General features: G+C 34.0%; 1 protein-coding gene across 4 annotated transcripts in view; it reads left to right on the top strand.

The window, feature by feature from the left end:
* The window catches only part of LOC105470139 (contactin 1), a 388,425-nt gene that overhangs the window by 277,506 nt on the left and 89,643 nt on the right, over positions 1–21,276 (top strand). For 2 of the 4 annotated variants that reach the window (XM_071071869.1, XM_011721914.3), the window contains exon 16: positions 19,655–19,813. In XM_071071869.1, coding sequence (XP_070927970.1) covers positions 19,655–19,813 — 159 coding nt within the window. Of the gene's footprint in view, positions 1–10,350; positions 12,631–19,654; positions 19,814–21,276 lie in introns of those variants that run through there. The other 2 variants (XM_011721915.3, XM_071071870.1) reach the window with 2 other exon arrangements.

Genomic DNA, 21,276 nt, shown 5'->3' with positions numbered 1-21,276 from the left:
GCAGAACTTGTGTCAAAAACATATATAAAGTAGATGTTCTAATATGCTTTATATATTTAAACCAGAAGGTATACAATTAAACAGTTGTTTTTATTTTTTATAATAATGGTGAGTAATGTATAAGACGTGCCCTGCCTTAAGTGATATTATTATTGGTCTATTTACTCATTTAATTATACTTTTGTATCTAGTTCAGGAAATCATAACCTGGAGTCTATGTACAGGCTTTAGGGGATCCATGGACCTCCAGAAATTGTACATAAAATTCTATTTGTATGTACCTTTTCTTCGGAAAATGATTTGTAATTTTCATAAGATTTTTGTAGCCAGCAATGTCCCACAGGATTAAAAAGCTAATCTATTCTTTATTTCCCCATCTAGATCAAGACTCTCTAATAAAATAAATTGAAGAGATGATTATTCACTTCATGCAAAAGTATAAAAAACTAATAAATTTCATGTAGTTAAATCTAATAGCACATTTAGATTGTGAATTGCTTTTAAAAGATTCAATTTGCATTCAACCCTTCAAAATTACATGTTTATAAAAAATATTAAATATGCTATGTAGTAGACAGTAGACCTCTATAAGAACTTTCCATATTTGAGATGGACTAATTTTAGTCCATATTCAGATATCGGTAATCTGAACTGCAGCTGCTGAAATTAGTGCAGTGAGAAGGATAGTAAACAGAGTAGAGGGGAAAGCAATTTCATCTGAGGATCACTAAGAAATTTTTTAATAACAAAACTAGTTCTGTGTATAAATGATTATGCCTTATCAGTAGACTGAAACAAAAGTATAAATATTTAGACATAATTAAGACTGTGGATTTCTTTTAGCCTACATCACCCTGAAGGAAATGAATACATAGTAAGAACAGTGTTGCTGCCCTAATCAACATGTGTGTGTGCATGTGTGCATGCATTTGTAATTGTGGGTGGGCAAGTGTGAGTATACGCATACAGCATGATGAAAGTAACTTATATCAGAAAAAAATGTGTTTGAGTTTATTCCTTGCCTTTTTAGTGTATATTGAGCTTAGAATGTAAGCAGTCAAATGGTTAAATCTGAATGCCTGTAAATATAAAACTAAAATTAAATACAGGAAAAATATAGTCAATGGAAAATGTAGCATTGGATCTGATTTCTTGGGGCCTTTTACTGAGAGCAAACACTCCCGCTGTGAGTTTTTTGTGTCATGTATGGATTTAGAAATGAAGAAAGCAGTAGCAATTGTCAGCAAAGAAAAACAATCTGTAGAAAATGTCCCTGATAATCAGATATGAACTATTATAATTCTGTAAAAGCATAAATGTGTACTTATGGAAAGCTATAGCACTTTAATTTATTTACCATCTAACTAGGTCCAAAGATGCTCGAGGAAAAGAGGGCAGTAAAGTTGCATGCATTGTCTGATCCTCCAGCTCTGCAAACAACTTCAAATCACGAGATTCTATTAGCCATGTAATTTTCACTTTTCTTTTCCACAGCTGGCTTTTATATGAGTTATATCTGTTAACTTTGGCAATATTTCTGTTAGTCTTTCTACAGTATAGAGATTATTTTTGCAAGAGTAACCTTTCTTCAAACGCTATTGTCCAGGAGGTCTAACATATAAAATTGAAGATGAAGATAAATAAATAAACATTTGTGTCCTCACAACCCTGGCAAAAGCAGATTATCTACTCTGAAATAGGACACCTTCAACCCAGCCCCCTAAGGATTCTAACAAATTTAAATAAATAAAATATGAATCTATATAAAAAATGAAAATTGATGGCCAGGTGTGGTGGCTCACAACTGCAAACCCAGCACTTTGGGAGGCCAAGGAGTGCAGATTGCTTCGAGACCAGCCTGAGCAACATGGCAAAAACCCGTCTCTACCAAAAAACCAAAAATAAGCTAGGTATGGTCGCAAAAGATTAAAATGCTATGCTTGATATGATGATATTTAAATAGTTTGTAGAAGATTTTGTGAAAGTTAATTTTTTTCCTATGAAGAACACATATTGACATCAATTGGAAATAATGTTGTTGGCAGAAAGAGTAATTTCAGAGTCACCCCTTTAAGACAGGGGTCTGTATAATATAGCGGAAGGAATTTAGAACTTAAATCACTATAGGTTACTTAATATTTAAAAGGTCTTAAATATGTTGCCTTATGTTTAAAATATTTAAAATATTTATATTTTAAAATGTTAATATTAATATTTAAAATGTTAATAAAGGCCTTAAATATGTTGCCTTATGTTTAAAATGTTTAAAATATTTATATTTTAAAATGTTAATATTTAAAATGTAAATATTTAAAGGCCTTAAATATGTTGCCTTATGTTGCCTTCGTTTTGAAATAAGAACTAGGTATTGTACTTCAGATGTTTTTAGGTTTCTCGTATAAAAATCCACATTAAGAGTATTGATACAAATTTCCTCTGTTGTTGCAATAAAATTTTTACTTCTTAGGTCCCATAAAAGTGTATTTCAGGTTGCTTCATCAAGTGAGTGTCTGATGCTTGTGAACAGCCCTGTTTGAATATTTTTTAGCAAACAACATTTCTAAAGCTCTTCAGCGAAAAGAGTGTCATTTAGAGGCAAAAGTTTTGCAGGATTTATACAGCAAGATTTATTTTGGAAACCCATGTGCGGCTTGCCAAATCTAAATTCTCATTCATGAGTGCACCTTTGGACAACATTCAAAAATAGACCATAAAAACCCAAATAAAAAAGAAATTAGGCTTTAACTTGTACATGTATTACAACTTTCTCTGGTATTTCTGATGTATTATAAATATTTTGGCAATGCTTCTGGCTTTTAGGAACACTTTCCTGCCACCTGGGTGAACAAAACATGTTTGCCACTGAAATTGCCAAAATAGAAAATGCAATTAGGATTATATCTTATCTACTATATATTTGTTACATCTTATATATTACATTAAATGACGTTTCTTCACTCAAATCTGAGTTTAAAAGCAAACAAAAGAAAAATAAAATGACTTTACTATCTAAACTTTTTCTTTTGACCTGGTTCTCAACTCTAACATATGCTGTATAGAATTTTAAAATGTTTTGGAAAAACAGTAGCTGAAACTAAAACAAATAATAATAAAACTCTGTAAATCATTTTATCCTCAAAAGAAGTTTGTGTTGTTTACATTATTACATTAGAAGCTTATTTATTTTTACCTTATGTGGAGTTGTATTTAGGTGAAAACACCATGTTAGTGAGTGTGTGTGTGTGTGTGTGTGTGTGTGTGTGCAGCTTTCCACTTTATTTCTAAGGCAAAAATACAGTTACAGAATGGAGAGAGATATTAGCTAGAGGTCATCTTTATTGATATACTCTGTTAAGGTTTTTATTGCTTAGCCTAATGACGTGGTTACCAGATTTTTTCTTAAGAAGGCTATTTGGTTGATTACTAAACCATTTTTAAACTCTTGGATAAGTTAAGGTAACACGGTGGAACAAATAAATAAGCCTGATGGAAGCTGTCAATATACGTTTTAGTTTGGATAATATTGTAGTATTTTAAAGTTCTATAATAGTTGCCTAAAGGTCTTTTTATGGAAAATGCTCTTGAGTATTTTATTCCCAGCTGGTTTACATTAGCAGAGTTAATATCCAGAGTATCCCACTGTTCACTATCCAGACAAAATTAGTTCTGAAGCATTTACTTGGAGATGATGGTCCAGGCAAATTACTATTCTTTTTTGTAAGAAATATGGAATAGATAAACATTTTCTTTCTCTAAGATAAAAGTGTTCTAATGGTCCTTTTATTGGCAAATCATGTGTTAGTTACATCTTTTTCTCCTTACCACTTTTTCACAGTAACTACATGAAATCTCTGCATTTATGTTCAAATTTGAAAATACAATTTTAAATGTAGAATTAATCCTGTAGGTTATCTAGAAAGTTCCTACACCTTCATTTAACAACTTGGACTCTGAGAGAAAGAGTTCCTTCCCTGTATGACCCATCTACATGGTAGCAAACAATAATCTTGGGACCCCAGTCCAGCCTTCTCATTGTACTAGACTTTCTCCAGAAAGTATGGATAAATAAAAGCTATAGTTAATTTCTAAAACTCACTATATCAGAAAGATTATCAAGTCTATTCTGGAGCTGGTAGGACAAATTATTTTACTAATTTTTACTAAATAGTAAAAGTTATTGATTTCAGTTTCTGCTCTTTGCTCTTTCTGTTCCCACTATCTAGCATATGCTAATACAAAATATATAATTTTTAAAATATTGTAGGAAAAAATAAAGCCAAAGACATGCATTATAAACAGATATAATCTCTAATTCTTTTTTTTTTTTTTTTTTTTTTTGAGACGGAGTCTCGCTCTGTCGCCCAGGCTGGAGTGCAGTGGCCGGATCTCAGCTCACTGCAAGCTCCGCCTCCCGGGTTCACGCCATTCTCCTGCCTCAGCCTCCCGAGTAGCTGGGACTACAGGTGCCCACCACCTCGCCCGGCTATTTTTTTGTATTTTTTTAGTAGAGACGGGGTTTCACCGTGTTAGCCAGGATGGTCTCGATCTCCTGACCTCGTGATCCACCCGTCTCGGCCTCCCAAAGTGCTGGGATTACAGGCTTGAGCCACCGCGCCCGGCCTATAATCTCTAATTCTTGGATTATTTAGGGTTCTATTTGTATGACTAGCTCAGGGACATTGGATATTAATAAGGGCCACAGGACAGTATGTTGCCATGTGTAAAGTTTCTGGAACTCTTGGTGGTAAATCAGATTTTAGGCTTCTGTGGTATCTAGCATAATTGTTCACGTTGTGTTCAAGAATTTTTACATTCAACATTTTCTTAAATAAGCAAATATGGGTTTATGTTTGAAATTATTATTAAGGTAAGCCAGGCCAAAATAAATTAAAAAGGACTTTTAAATTAAGCAATTCAATTATCATGTAGTTGGGAAGAATAGACATAAAGGTTCTATGTAATACACACACCAAGTTAAACAGGCATGTAAGTATACATACCTCATCACACCACACACACACACACACACACACACACACACACACACACACACACACGGGAAGAGATCCAGAAAAGAGACACACATATAAAGGCAGAAAGATCTGGGTCCAAATCATCACAGTCAAAATCAAAGAGAATGGTTGAGGTAGTTTTTCAAGTATTTGGGGCAGAAAAACACACATTTACCTCAGATATTTGGATAATTGCCTCTGCTTTCCACTTGCTTTGGCCAACGAAGTCTTGCCACAGAGACAGACTAAAGATTCCATCTCATCAGCCTTGCAGGACTGAGACAGGAAAATGGTCCTTGCTGCCCACACTGGCTGGAACAATGACAACTGGGCGCCATTCTGAGCCATCCTGACCCCACTCTGCACTAACCACAGCAATACTTCCATTGATAGCAAAACTTGCCCAGAAATTAAGCCTTCCCCTTCCCACTGAGAATCAACAAATTCAGATCAAGGAAATATGATTGGGCTGGTTCTCCATAATTGTAATACATAAAAGCTAAATTACTGAGCTGAAATGCACATTTGGTTATAATATACAGAATTTAGAAAATTTGAAGTTAAAACTTAGTGGTTATTTAAACAAAAACTCTAGTAAAAATGACAGCTTTCCCAACTACTTCTGGAATTTTAAAGTACATCAATAATTTGAAATTGTATTTCTCAATGCAAGTTCAGTGTAAATTGATGTACACTCAATTTTTTTCAAATATGTCCACAAAATATGTAATTTATTCAGAATGAGTCATATTATTTTAAATTTTAAGATAGGTCTTGAAAATTATCTATATTAATACTTCATCTTACAAATTCAAAACTTAAAATATGAAGGTTAGAAGATACTATGTCATGCGCTAATATAAATTTAGATTTTTCTTTCCCTCCTCACTAGAGATCAGTGAGAAAAGCTCCCGTGGAGGATTTCTTCTTTTCTGCAATTAATTACTCCCGGGTCTCTTATAATCAAACTGGTCAACTTTTGACAAACTGGAATTTCTTTTTTGCTGCACATTTAGTGTGTATCCATGGTTCCCTGAAAAAATAAACGGCCAGGGGAGGCTGAGGCAGGAGAATTGTTTGAACCCAGGAGAGCTAAGATCATGCCACTGCACTCCAGCCTGGGCAGTAGAGCGAGACTCCATCTCAAATTATCATCATCATCATCATCATCATCATCATCAACAGCCTGGTGCAATGGCTTATGCCTGTAATCCCAGCACTTTGGGAGGCCAAGGCAGTTGGATCACGAGGTCAGGAGCTTGAGACCACCCTGGCCAATATGGTGAAATCCTATCTCTATTAAAAATAAAAAAATTATCGGGTGTGGTGGCACATGCCTGTAGTCCCCCCTGCTTGGGAGGCTGAGGCAGGAGAATCACTTGAACCCAGGAGGTAGAGGCTGCAGTAAGCCAAGATCGTGCCACTGCACTCTAGCCTGGGGAACAGAGACTCCGTTTCAAACAAACAAACAAACAAACAAACAAACCCTTTTACCACTCAGTTTGATTCCAGAGAGACAGTAAGAAAGCTTTACAGAATTTAGCAGGCCATTGGATCTTTTAGACACTGCATCCACTTCAGTGCTCCATATTGATTCATACATCCATGCGTATTTACCAGACAATTATGCCAAATTAGGCTACAATTATGCCAATAATGTCAAAGTTCAAGAGCAATACAGATAATCAGTGATACCTAAAAGTCTCGATGAATATGAATAAATGGCAACTAGTTCATATTTTGAAAGTAATTGTGGTTTATGTTGGTAAAATACTGTATTTTTCCAACTCAAATCTTTAGACTGTGAAAAGGTATATATATATAAAATGATGAATATAAAATAAAAATATATAATTATATAATTTAATGTATAATATATGACATAATATAGCTACATAGCATGTTATAATAAAAGATATATGTCATATAACATGTATTGATTATATCATAAAAGGATATATAACATTTATTAAAGACATTGTTTACCAGATTTAATTTTAAAGGATAGGTATCATTACTGTATTATATTCATTTTACACATGAGAAAATTGAATCTAATGAGGCTAAGTTAATCATTTAAGGTCATAAAGCTACTCAGTGGAAGAACAAGGTTTGAATGCAGACAGTCTAATTTCAGGTGGAACACCCAGCTCATGGCTGTAGCACACTATAACTAAACATTAACTCAAATGTATTCAATGTGATAAAATAATCAATGTGGAAAAGCTAAACTGCAGGCCTTTTACTTTCTTGGCAACAAATGTTTATTCTATAGAAAGTGACTGATGCTGATCTTGCTATTTTATTTTTGCTCATGTTATATTTATGGCTGGCCTATTACAAGGGAAACTATAGTAGTTAATTTTTTTCAGCTAGTCAACTTTATACAGTTATAATTACAGTAGCATAATCAGTAAATGAATTGTACTAGAAGGCTTGAAAGCTTGATTTTATAATGTGTTCTTTGGCCTAAAAATAGGTAAATGAAATTTTGATGTGTGTTTTCCTGCTTTTTTAAAATAACATATAATTCATACAGTTAAAAATAGTTCATTCAGAGTATTTAAATATCTGAGATTATAATGTCTACACCTATAGGACTTTCCTATAAATTTTACCGCGTCGTCCTACAAAATTGCTATGAGGTGGTAGTACAAGGACTGTTATTTCCATTTCATAGGCAAAGGAAGCTTAAAAAAGAAAAAAAATATATTTTCAACTATCAGTTATAAAGCCAGAATGTGGCCAGATACTAGTGTTCCAAATTCAACTACATGAACATGCTTTTCCCTTCTTGATGTTTAACTTTCCCAAAGACAGAAGTCAGATAATATAATTTTGTATTGTGCATCTCTATCATTGTTGGCACATGCTTTAATTTGTCAAATTAATTAGATCGTTCCCTCAACACTCTGAGTTATTGATAATTCCAAGTTAAGTTAGAGAGTAGAGTAACATTTTAGCTTGTTTAAAATTAGAATTTCATTAATAGCTTCCCTTTTCAGCTCATTTTACTAAATAAGACAAAAACACCTTAGCCTCATTGCTGAAAATATAACCAAGAAAAAACTTAACAACGTAAAATCCCTCTCAGTTTTATTACCTATGATTTTTGTGCAGTCTGCCGTTTCCAGTCTCATTACTATGCAATGCTTTCTTGATGGAGCCTTTTGCAGGCTTGCTTCCCACTCAGTTTCTGGAAATTTAATTTGGTCACAAAAATTTGGACACCTACACAAATTAGAATGAAGGAAACTCAGAGAAAGCTTTTATCCTCTAAACTCATGATCAGTTTATGAAGCTACAGAGAGATTTTAGTGCTTTTGAATTCCTACAATAGCTTCTGCAACTGTAATTGTCACTATTGGGATTAAATGAAACATACACAGAGAGAAAAAGAAATATTTAAGTATTCTGCAACTGACGCTGAGCTAGGATACCCCATTAGATCAGAGCAGCAGGGAGTAGTTCTCAATCTTTTCTCTGCCAGAGCGCTTTTCCGTCATCACGTTTAACTGTACACAATACTCTCATAATTGATTGCAGATTCTGGCATAAATCCAAAAAACCTTTTTACCCTAAAAAGCACAACACTATTTTAATTGTTATTTGCCTAATGCCAGTTAACAGTGATGATCACTGTGTGGACATGGGAAGACATAAGGGAGTGGCTGAGGTTCATGTGCATTTCCCAGGGTACCCTTGAAGACCCAACACCTTCGCTTGAAAGTGCATTGGGATGCAAGTGAGTGACAGTTGGCATGCTACAGGGATAACTTTGAATCCACTTTATCCTTTGGAAAGAAAATGCAGAAACTTCTGAATTCTCAATATTATTAGTAGCAAATTACTTGTGATATGCCAGAGTGTAGCGAGCCCTTGTGTAATTATTCCTGGAATGGTCTAAGGTCCATCACACTGAAGAACCCACTTCTGAGCATCTGCTCCCTGCACTCTTAGTGGCACTCAACAATGAGAGCTTGACTCCACCCCTCCTTCACACATTCCTGAGAATTTCTCCAGAAGAAAGGAACTGTTACTGATAGAAACATGTCAGATCCCACTGATGTGTAGGGTCTAAGCAACTTGGAGGACCACTATTTGATATCTTCCTACATTGTCTGATAGATACAGTGACTAATTCAAGGAAATGGCACCCTTCTCTGGAGGAGTTTAGGGAGGCTCCCTTGGTGACTGTTCATAGCCCCCACTTTTCAGAATTAAAATCTCAAATCACAGAGAAGCAAACTGGTAAAATAGCAAAAACTACCCAAACTGCGTTTAAAAGAAAAAAAAAAAAGACTATATCTAAAATTAGCATTTTCAGTTCTCATCAAAAGGATTTAAAATTTCATATGCTTAAAATGTCAAATGAGTCTTATGACCTTTTTTACTATTTACAGTAAGGACTGAATTTACAACAAGCAGTCAGCACAGGCAAGTTTTCCTAGATGCTATTTCTTCTATTTAAATAGCTATCTCCAGGGGGCAGTAGTGGCTATAAAATGCTATAATTCTAATAATAACTATCTTTAGTAACGCGTAGGGGAATGAGGTAGGTGATCACTCTGTTAATTACATGGTTTTCTATAACAATAATGCTGTATCATTATACACATTATACACATACTGTTGTTAAATGATTTGCACGGTGTGATAGAAAAGCTGTGGCCCTTGGTAAACCAATTAGATATCCACTTTGCCTACCTAACCTGTGGTCTTAGGCTAGTCGATTAATCACTGTCAGCCTCAAATTCCATATTTATGAAAGAGAGTATGAATAGTTACAGTCCATACATTGTTCATGGCAACTTTTTATAAATATTTTGCTTTACTTCCTTCCCTTTACTATGAATGTATATATCGACATGAGAAATAAATAAAATATAACTCAAGACAGTTCTCACAAAACACAGCCTCAACCATTAACTTTTTTGAACCATTGCTTCAATCTATCCTCATTACTTTTTTTCTTAGAAGTCTTCAAGGCATAAGCATATGTTTTAGTAGATAGACTTACACTATGTGGAATGAAATTTACACAGGATCCATGAGATTTGTTTCATTTGTTTTTTGAGGAGAGACTTCAGTTACAACACTTGGTCTTTAGAAAGTCAGTCACTGTGTATGAGGGAAAGGTTTTAATTGGGCCATAGCCTGTGGCATCAGTCTTCTCCCTTTGGCCCCCTTTTCTCAGCGTGTAGGGGAAGATACCTTTCTGTGTTCATTCTTTCAACTTACCCATCAAGGAAATATGGCAAATCCCCCAAGTACATGGCTTGCTGCCCCTAATTGGGCATCCACACTCTCCCTTCAGCCTTGATCTTTCCTCTTGCAGGTAAAAACAGAAAAGGTGGAGAGAAAAACATGGTGGATTCCTTTCTCCCCGTCTGTGCAAGCCTGCCTCCAACCTGGTGATCGTTGACACTCACCATTTCTGTGCAAGACTTTTTTTTTTTTTTTAACATATTATACTAGATTTGACTAACTCAATCTTGTAGATTCTGCAGTTCCCCCTACCCCCAGCCTAGTTCTTAGAGTATGTTTCCCCTTTTGAAACATGTAAACATACTTTGAGCATAAATATTTTTTAAAATATAACTATAATGCTTCACTAATACCTTAAAAATGCCTAGTGAACTAACTCAGTACATTATATAATGGCCAAGTTTTGCGTTTTCATGTCCGTTTTTCTTTGAAATTATATAGCTCAGAAATTAGCTCATTATCTGAAAAATCTATGAAGAACTGATGAATTATATAATACAGGAGTATTGCCATTGAATGTACTGTTTGATTTATTCAAGCAGGTAATGAACAATGTTGTCAAACTCTCTAATGAGTCATCATAATTAGGACATAAGCTAAAAGGGGCGTTACTCTGGCAGTCTTTTTTTCTTAATCCTAGTGCCATACATATTCTTTGGCATGAAAGAATGAAAGGCATCAGTAAACAACTGAAGTCCTACCATGGCTTTGTAGGGTTTTTGGAACAATTCCTGGAACTGGAAAGTGAAAATGGATAGCACGTGGAAGAAACCCTCATCTGAGTAGCAAGATTTTAGTAAAGAACGACTAAGCCATTAACAGCATGCATTCATATTTAATTTTATTGATTCCTGCCATCAGCTTTTGTAGATCTTTTCTTTTTGGTGGAATGTTCTGATTTTTATTGGAAGGACTTGAGTAGAAGTGGATGATTAAAATTGAGGAGTATATAATTCTTTCTGGGACTGCTTAAATGTTATTGTTTGAAAATGCCTTCACTTTCCCCCTTTGGTGAAAGAGATGTGCTTAAAATTCTTATTACTTCACAATAAATAATTTTGATTTTCTTAGACAGGTTTGTGTTTAGGTATGAATTTCTCACTTCATCTTACAATTCTCTCTGTGGTCAGAAGAACTCTGAAGAAAGCTTTGAGGGAAATGAATATAATTCTTAAATTATTATATGTGTATATATTTATAGTTTAAAAATAATTTATTAGTTATCATAAAGAAATAAATGTCTCTGACTCAAGATGTTACTTATTTCTTTCGTTTATATTTTCTAGTCTCAATTACTGTTCCAAATGGAGCTATCTTAGAATTTAGACTAGAGATCCAGATTGTCATTTTTGTAAGATGTTTAAAATCAATTTGAGAATTTTCATGTGTCTGTAAACAGCACCATGGAGACATGTATGCATCATATAAAGGGCATCTTTCTATGTAGTCCATACTGAAATTATACAACTGAGACTAGATAGGAATATTGTTTTTTAAAGAAATAATAAAAATGTGAAAGGAATCATAGGACAGATGTGACTTACACCAGAAAATGAAGGACAACCTTAAACTATATCAATATCAAGTAGAATAATTATACAGATTCATTTCTCTTCCTTTAGTCTTGTTCTTATTTCTAACTGGGATCTAAATTTACCTTTATCAATACCAGAGGTTAAGAAAATTACCATACTCCTATTAAATGGTAGAGATATTTAATAATATTCAGCTTCATCTTAGTACAATTTCAAACATCAACATGATCACACAACATTGATTTGCATTTTAAAATAGGATATTAGAGCCATTGTCTTAGATAATTTTCATGGCAAGAACAGGCCTGCAATAAATAATGAGACTTTGACATTCCTTAGTAAAGACGATGTCTCCTGCCCTAATATGACTGCCACTCAGCAATTTCAATTTTATGATTACTTGATTTAAAAAGGGAGGATAAATGGTTCTGAAAAGTTTTTTGTTTCTTTAACATTTCAGACTTTTCACTGAAATTTGTCATTTTGGTAAAAATAAACAGTGAATCACAGAATATTTGTACATGGTGCTTTGCTTTTAATTACTTACTAGGGAATTACCAGTGGAAAAAAGAATGTCACCAGTGTTTTTCCTACTTACACGAGTTCTGCGGCATGAATATTTACATTAAATGTATGTGCTATATGTATTCCCCAAAGAATCAGTAGTTTTGGTGGATTTATTTCCCACTATGGTTGTTTAGAAAGCCAGTGTTTAAGAGGGAGAGAGCCGGTTAGGGCTACTACCTAAGTAGTGGCACCAACTCAAATGATACGTGCGGTGTACTCACAGCTACTTTACATCCTGTTTAGAAATTGAGACACGAGGATCTTAATTTCTAGTTTTCTATCCAATTTGATTTATAAAAAAAAATCTTGATTATTGAGAAAATATGGTCAGCTTATAATATGTGAATGGTCATTTGGAAAATTTATATATTGCTTTCTCACTATCTTTCCTCAAATGTCTAAATTCTTCTTCATCGAATGTTACTACATTTTTAAAGCAGAAATGACAGAACTGATAAACAACTGCATTTCTCATTTTTTAAAATTAGTTTACATATGAATGAGAACTAGTAAAAATCAAATCTATATTTTGTTCATACATAGGTATGTTTTTCTAAAAACATTAGTAAAATCCAGGAAAGATTACCAAATATCTTTATAGCAATCAATAAAGAGAGGGAATGTATTGAATATGAATTTATAAATGGATGATGTGTTTATCTTTACTTATCTGAGTTAACACAGAAACAAAGATTTAAAAAGGCATAATCGGCCGGGCATGATGGTATACACCTGTAATCCCAACACTTTGGGAGACTGAGGTGGGTGGATCACATAAGCCCAGGAGCTCAAGGCCAGCCTAGGATCATGGTGAAACCTCATCTCTATAAAAAAAATAAAAATAAAAAATAAAAAAGCTATGATCAATATATTATAGTTCTTGTCATATTTTCCAAAATACTCATTTTTACAAAAGTAATTCATATTTTCCCCAAAAAGAAAGGTCAGCAACAGAAACCTAATAACATTTTTGAGTGTGATACTGACAATGCTGTTTAAAAAATATTGCTTTTCAGATAGTTGTTGAAAATTTGGTCTCACGGCAAATTAATTGGGTTCAGATTCTAACTTGGACATTTACTTGCTGGGTGAACATGGCCATTTTATTTAACCTATTCCTGTCTGTTTCCTCACCTGTAAAATAGGAAAAATTAGAGCACTTACATCACAAGGTTATTGGTAAGAACTATAAAAGATTTGGCAGTGACTTTGATATAAGTACTCAGAAAATAGCATAATTTTTAGTAACATATACAATATAAATTTCCCCTTTTTGAATCACTAATAATTTTATACCATGTACATTTTATATTGTTAGCAGTTCAAGTTCAAAGGGAACAATAGTATAGACTTGTTGTCATCCAGGTAATTACTTGGAAGTCTTTTGCAGACAGGCACATTTAAGCTGTATAATCTGAATTTGAAAATGGATGTTATCTCATTTCGAGCATGTTATACCAGAAAACCCTGTCTCTGATCCCGTCTCTGTAATCTGTCACTGATTAGCTATGCCTCTCTGACAACAGCCCTTCAAGTCTTCGGTATCCTTTTGTAAAATGGATTATTTAAATATATATATTGGTTTTAGTGGACTCTTAAATGTATGTGATCTACCTTAAATATTGAAATGTTTCTATTATCTGTCTGTAGCATATGATTTAATTGTAAAAATGTTGAAAACATAAAGAAATTTAGAGAAAGAGAGTAGGGATGTGGCAAATGAGACTCTGCATTGAACCATGAATGACAGGAGATCATTCAGGCCATTTCCCCAGTCCTTTACTAGGTAAAAAAGTGACAGAAACAAGTCTCAGTAGTTGTTTGTAGACTTGTGTTTTAGCCAATTTTGAAGAACCCCCAAGGTAAGAAACATAACACTAACAAGGACTTTGATAGATCATTATTTTTGTTTGGCCCATAGGTGAAATTTTATGGAACATTCTCAGTCAGCATTCTCTAAGAGGGATTTTTAAAGTAAGAGTGAAAGAATTAATGGGTGCAAAACAAGAATAGTAAGAGAGGGGGTCATGCATATAGGAAAGAAAGAATAGTCCATAGAGGCAGCCCCCATCTGAAGTACAGAAAGGTAGCCCAAAGAAGCATAGCAATTTGAACACTATGATTTTGAATGGGAAAATAAGGAGCAAACAAATCAACACTGAAGTTTGTCCTGCCAACTGCAATGAAAGAGGAATTCAATCAGCTGGATAGGCTGAACACAATTAGTGGTATCCTCTCTTGATGACATCCTGTCAGCATTTGGAAGAATTAGGAAACAGAAACAGCAGAAATAGTAGGGATATGATATATGTGTAATAAAATGTATTTCAAAAACTCTAGAGCATGGGGTAGGGAGAGGTGGTGACAAGAGAGGAGTGAAGATAAAACTATATTCATAAAAGCATAAAACAAAAAGCATGCTTTAAAAAACTTTTTATTCCCTCCTCCATATTGTTCTTTTTCTCCTCTTTCACCTCTTTCTAACTCCCCAATATGAATGTTAGTGAGAAAAACGGATAAAAAGACTTTGCCAGGTCTAGTCAGAAATATATTTCAGTTCTTCCCCTCACCACTTCAGATCTTTAATAATTACAGTCAAAGAAAGAAAAAAAAGAGAATAATTTGTCATCTAATGTATCTAGGCATTTAAAATCAGATCAGATTCCAATGGTCTTTTTCAACTGACCAATTTCTCTCTTTTATGTTAACTTTGGGGTAAATAGTTCTTAGAATTGTTAGCTATCTGGCTGAGAACAGCCTAAGAAACTGGAAGGAGATATCAGTAGAGTAATAGTGAAATAAACTGCATGCATCAGGCCATTTGCTTACATTTTCCCTGGCTTCCTTGAAGGATTTATTGAGAGTACATGGTAATGGAAAAGAAAAAAAAAGAAAAAAGAAAAAAAGAGAAAAAAGGGAAGGGAAAGGAAGGGAAGGGAAGGGAGGGGAGGAGAGGGGAGGGAAGGGAGAAACAAACTAACTCAGGGTTAGAATTATGTATGGTTGGGTTTTTTTTCTTTGACAAAAGAATCAGAAGAGTGGTCAGTTCCTAAATGCCTTCCTTTGTACTGAGAACCAAGTAGCTTTGTCATTTTATTTTCTACCTCAACACTTTTCTGTCCATTCTAAACAAAAAAATAAGCAAGTAACATCAGCCTACACTGCTTGAAAACCTTCCTGCTGAGAGACACTGCAGGGCTGGCCCTGGGTTGAAGTCAGACTGTCCACGTTTGTCTCCATGCTCTATTTTTGCCACAGACTCATTCCTTAATACACAGAGTGTCTTCACATTCCCAAATTTTCCTCACCTACATCAAAATTACTGGAAAACATTTTACTTTCTATGTTGTCCTATAAACCAAAGAGTATCTGAGACAAGTCTCAAGAAAGTTTATTTTGCCAAGGTTATGGATGCACCTGTGACACAGCCTCAGGAGGTCCTGACGACATGTTCCCAAGGTTGCTGGGATACAGCTTGGTTTCATGTATTTTAGGGAGACATGAGATATCAATCAACAAATGTAAGATGTACATTGGTTCCATCTGGAAAAGCAGGACAACTCAAAATGGGGGGCTCCCAGATCATAGGTAGATTTAAAGATTTTCTGATTGGCAATTGGTTGAAAGAGTTATTATCAATAGAAAAGAATGTCTGTATTACCATACAGATTTGTGGGTGGTGGGGATCAAGGATTTCTCCTGCAGATGAAGCCTTCAGGTAGCAAGCTTCTGAAAAGAGATTGTAAATGCTTCTTATCAGAGTTAAGAAGTCTGTTCTATCAATAATTCCCAAAGGGAAGAGGGTATAATGAGGCATGTCTGGCTGCCCCTTCCCATCACTGCCTGAACTAGTTTTTCAGGTTACTTTTGGAATGCACTTGCCAAGAGAAGGGTTCCTTTCAGATGGTTGGGGGGCTTAGAATTTTATTTTGGTTTACGATGTCCCTGCTTTCTTTTAAGTAATAAGTGGTAAATGAATACTTTGTAAACAGATCCTTGACAATGACTGACAAAGTACTAATTAATAACTCCTGCCAGGTAGCTAAGATGCCCAGAAATCTTTTAAAGATATAATGATAATAATAATATTGTTAATAGCTAAGGTTTCCTGATGGCTTTCTGTGGACCAGGCTGAGAACTACATTCTGTAAGGACATTATTTCAGTCCTAACAGTAATCTTTTTTTTTTTTTTTTTTTTTGAGACAGAGTCTCACTCTGTCACCCAGGCTGGAGTGCAGTGGCACAATCTTGGCTCACTGTAACCTCTGCCTCCCAGGTTCAAGCAGTTCTCCTGTCTCAGCCTCCTGAGTAGCTGGGATTATAGGTGTGTACTGCCATGCCAGCTGAGTTTTATATTTTTAGTAGAGATTGGGTTTCATTATGTTGGCCAGGCTGGTCTTGAACTCCTGACCTCAGGTAATCTACCTGCCTTGGCCTCCAAAGTGCTGGGATTATAGGCGTGAGTTACCAGACTTTTTTATTACTCTTATTTTACAGATGAGTGAACAGGAGCTTAATGATTTTAAGAAACTTGCCCAAGATAAATCAGGGCACAGAATTGAAAGTTAAGTCTATCTTAATTCTAAAATCCCTGTTTTTTAATATAATTATGACTTTAATAGTATTATTTATTCTCAGGCATTTTTTGGAGATATTTGTAGACAATTAGTAGATGGAAAAATCTACTTCATATCAGTGGAACCATTACCATGTAAGATTCCCACACCAGGGTTTTGAAGATACCAACCCACCCCTTTCCATTTGTCTTCTCAATTCCAGCTCTTTATGATGATACAGTATTTCAAAACAATTGGAAAAATGAAGACTGTACTATGGATGACAATTATGTTTACAGAACTGCCTGAACATTAATTATAATAAATTCATTTATCTATACACCAAATATTTATGAGGAACCTACCATAGGCCAGATATATATCCGAGAAAGCAATGGACAAGTATAGTTATAGTGTTTTGCTCAACAATATTACCTTTAAATGAGTGGATGACTGAATTATTATGCATATAATGTCTCAACAAATACACTAATAATATGCAGTTTTACTCTGACCTTTATGAAATATTATTCATTTGACACCTCAAGAACATCGGAGAACAACAGCAGGGAAATGATTTACACTTTAATGGTTAATGACTAACCTATGATAATTTTGTCTTAAATTCCCTCTAACATTTTCTGAATGTCATACCCCTATGCTCAGAAAAAGTATCTGAATGCATGTATTACAGTGTTTTTCTTCCTTTGAAAAATTATTTTATTATTCACCTCTAATTTTTTATTTTAACACTCTAAAATATTCTACTTAGTAATTGACTTAGGATGCCGCATTATGTGAAGTAATGAGCTTCTTGGTTCTGATCAAGAATGTACACTGTATTTCAATGTGTTTTCTTACATATGAAAAATGCAATATGTTCTCTCTGAATATCAAATGTGTTCTGTTGTGTGTCTATTTTCAATTATTTAACATTAAGAAGTCCAAGTATACTATTATAGATTATAAATTTATAAAAGTTTATTTGCTTTTCTTATATTTTTATGTGATATATTTCCAAATAATAAAATTTACTGTCATTGATAGGGTATGTGTCTTGTGTTACTAGTTAGTGGTGATGTGTTTTTGTTGATCTGCACACACTTTCTTCCTTGGGACCACTATAAGGAAATGAGTGGAGGTTTAGGGTGTTGGCCATACCTCTCTGCAAATACCAATGTTCGTATAAAGAAAAAGGCCATCTAAGCTAAGCAACTCAACTGATACATAAATATAAACGTATATATTTCAACTGAAACATAAAAACAAATGTCCTCTTTAGTATTACATTAATTATGAAAAATGATGGTGCTACTTAATAAAAATTATTGATTATTATATTCAATATGCCTAAATCAGTTGTGGGTGGACTCCTTTCTGGTGCAAATAGAACAGGTGATATGCATGTTTAGTTATAAACATTCTGAAATGTCTATACTGGGAGCTGTCTATTAACTGAGAGGCTCCTTTAGCTTTTTAAGGACTTCACCACTTAAAGGACTTTTTTTTCTTATTTTTATTTGTTTTATTTGAAGACAAGAAGCTATTCAAAGCCCAAAAAGTTGTGTCTCATTTATCTTTTAATTTCTATTTCCCAGCACAGTGCACTGCTGAGAGGATAAAGGAATAGTATTGGTACTGAGTCATGAAGCATCTATGAAAACCTATTTTTAACATTGATTTTTGTTCTACAAGAACAATTCTTCTAAGACTTTTCAATATAATTTGAGGTTTTAAGAGCATTCCTGGTATATCTCTGAATTGTCAATTATTTTCTATATATTATATAAGTAGAAACATTTTTAATATTATATTATTCTTATGACTATAACATGAAATGTATTATGCAAAATGATACATGAAATGATTCCCAGAAACTTCCACTTCAAGTAAAATAAATTACCTATAACATTTAAAGTTATAAGAAAGTATGTGGGCCAGTGCGGTAGTTCACACCTGTAGTCCCAACATTTTGGAAGGCCTAGGCATGAGGATCACTGGAGCCCAGAACTTGGAGACCAGCCTGGACAACATGGTGAAACCCAGTCTCTGCAAAAAAGTACACACATGCACACAAAAATTAGTTGGGTGTTGTGGAGTGCTTGTAGTCCCAGCTACTTGGGCGGCTGAGCTGGGAGGATCCCTTGAGCTGGGGAGGCACGCGGAGTCTGCAGTGAGCCATGATCACCCCACTGTACTCCAGCCTGGGGTGACAGAGCGAGACCCTAACTCAAAAAAAAAAAAAAAAAAAAAAAAAAAAAAAAAAAACCATCAAAGAACAAAGAGATGTGTTCAGTTCTGGGTGGGGGGGCAGAATGACAATAGACCAACTGTTCCCATATCTAAACTGAATTGCGCTACCATCTCTGATTCATGCATTCAGTAAGAATTCATTAAATCATACTATGCTACAATCTGCATTAGGTCCCCTTGGTGCCAATTGCATATAATGAGTCAGAGATTATCCTGCATATCAATGTCATTTTTAAATGATAGCATCTATCTCCTTCCTTAAAAAGAGACGCATGAAATCATTCAGTGAAAACTACAAATCGTATCACTTCTTATAATCTATATTTAAAAGAAATGCAGACACACTGATTATATTGTACAAATGTTCTTCAGATTAATTGTTAGAAGACATTTTTGTATTCTAATGTGTGTTTAGCTCACTAGTTGGGATTCACTGATTCATTACCCAAATTTTCATTTCAGGCCCTCCAGGCCCTCCAGGTGGTCTGAGAATAGAAGACATTAGAGCCACTTCTGTGGCACTTACTTGGAGCCGTGGTTCAGACAATCATAGTCCTATCTCTAAATACACTATCCAGACCAAGACTATTCTTTCAGATGACTGGAAAGATGCAAAGACAGGTGAGTTTTATTTGTCTGATTAATCCGTGCGTGTTTTCAAAGTGAATTCTTTTCTCAAAAACAAAAATTTGGAGGTTTTAAAATGTCATTATCTACCTTGAAAGGCTTTCTTTCTTAAATTTTTTAAAGCTTATTCTAATATTTTGGTAGTGAAGAAAATTACATGGAACTTACACATTTAAATGTGTTAAAGCTATAGAAAAAGAAGTATCATTTCTAAATCAACCTATAATGAAAAGCAAAATGAGGCCTCCTGGGTTTCCTGAGTTTTGTGTGAGATTTACTGCCCCCAAAATCACTGGAAAGTCTATTTTTGAGCAAATAGCATTCATAGCACATTATTTATGACCCTTTTTATTTGAGTACATATGTACTATAGTTCTGAATTTCTAAAAAGCCACATTGATCATAAATCTTAAATTAAGCATCCAAATCTTACTACTATAACCCTTTATGTGAACGATCTGACCTGGTTTGAATTTCCTCAAAACAGATTTTTAAAGACATTTTGGATCTTTCAACCTTTTTCTTTTCTTATATTAAGATTTTCCAAAGTTGATCAGGAAAAATTAATTAAGAGTAAGTGGGTACTTTCCTTTGTCTACAACTTTGCCATTTGTCATGACTAGCCTACAATATCACAGATCCATACATATATTTTCTCCTGTAAAATGGAAGATTGAAGATCTTTTTGATAAAATAATTTCTTTGTAACTTTTGACAATATTTTTAAACAAACTTGTCATTGTCAGAATTCTTTAAGATGGAAAAGAGGAGACATAAAAATATTTTCCCAGTTGTCACAAGAAAAGAAAAGAGACATGAGTGGTGAATAAAATGTTCCTCCTTTTTAAAAAACGAAAAAAAAAATTATTCTAATCTCCCAAATCTGCTTTCATTTTAGATTTATCTTAACATAATGGAAATCCCATTCCCAAATGCCAATATTTGTATTGCTCACTAATAGGTTTTAATTTAAATTTAATTCTATTCGATATTTCTCCCCCTCCAGAGAAATAAATCAAATATAAACTTGAAGTCTGTTGCAAGGATTTAGGATATATTTTAACATCAGATGATTCCCCACCTAAGTGTATAAAGTTGCAATAAATTAGAAACAAGTGAAATATTTCTATTACATTATGCTTATTGTTTTAAGAATTATCTGTAAATATTCTTGACAAAATCAGTCCATCTGAAAAATAAATTTAAAACCTTTTAGATGCTTTATAAACCTAAAGCATAAGCAGTTTCTACTTTTCTGAAGAGAATGGAAAAGTATCATAATAATGAAACTATTAGAAATCTAGCCCATTAAAATAAATAAGTGGTTTAAATTTGGTTTGGCCCTGAAAAAGAAATACTAATTGCAATCATTTGCATTAGTTATTTATGTATGCTTACTATGTAGCTCAATTTAAATATGCTTCCCACTAGAAAGTAGGTTCCATGAAGGTAAAAAC

Source organism: Macaca nemestrina, chromosome 10, assembly GCF_043159975.1.
Source record: "Macaca nemestrina isolate mMacNem1 chromosome 10, mMacNem.hap1, whole genome shotgun sequence".
In the NCBI taxonomy this organism is placed as follows: domain Eukaryota; kingdom Metazoa; phylum Chordata; class Mammalia; order Primates; family Cercopithecidae; genus Macaca; species Macaca nemestrina.
The sequence above is the reverse complement of the archived record's forward strand: the minus strand, read 5'-3'. Positions and strand labels throughout refer to the sequence as shown.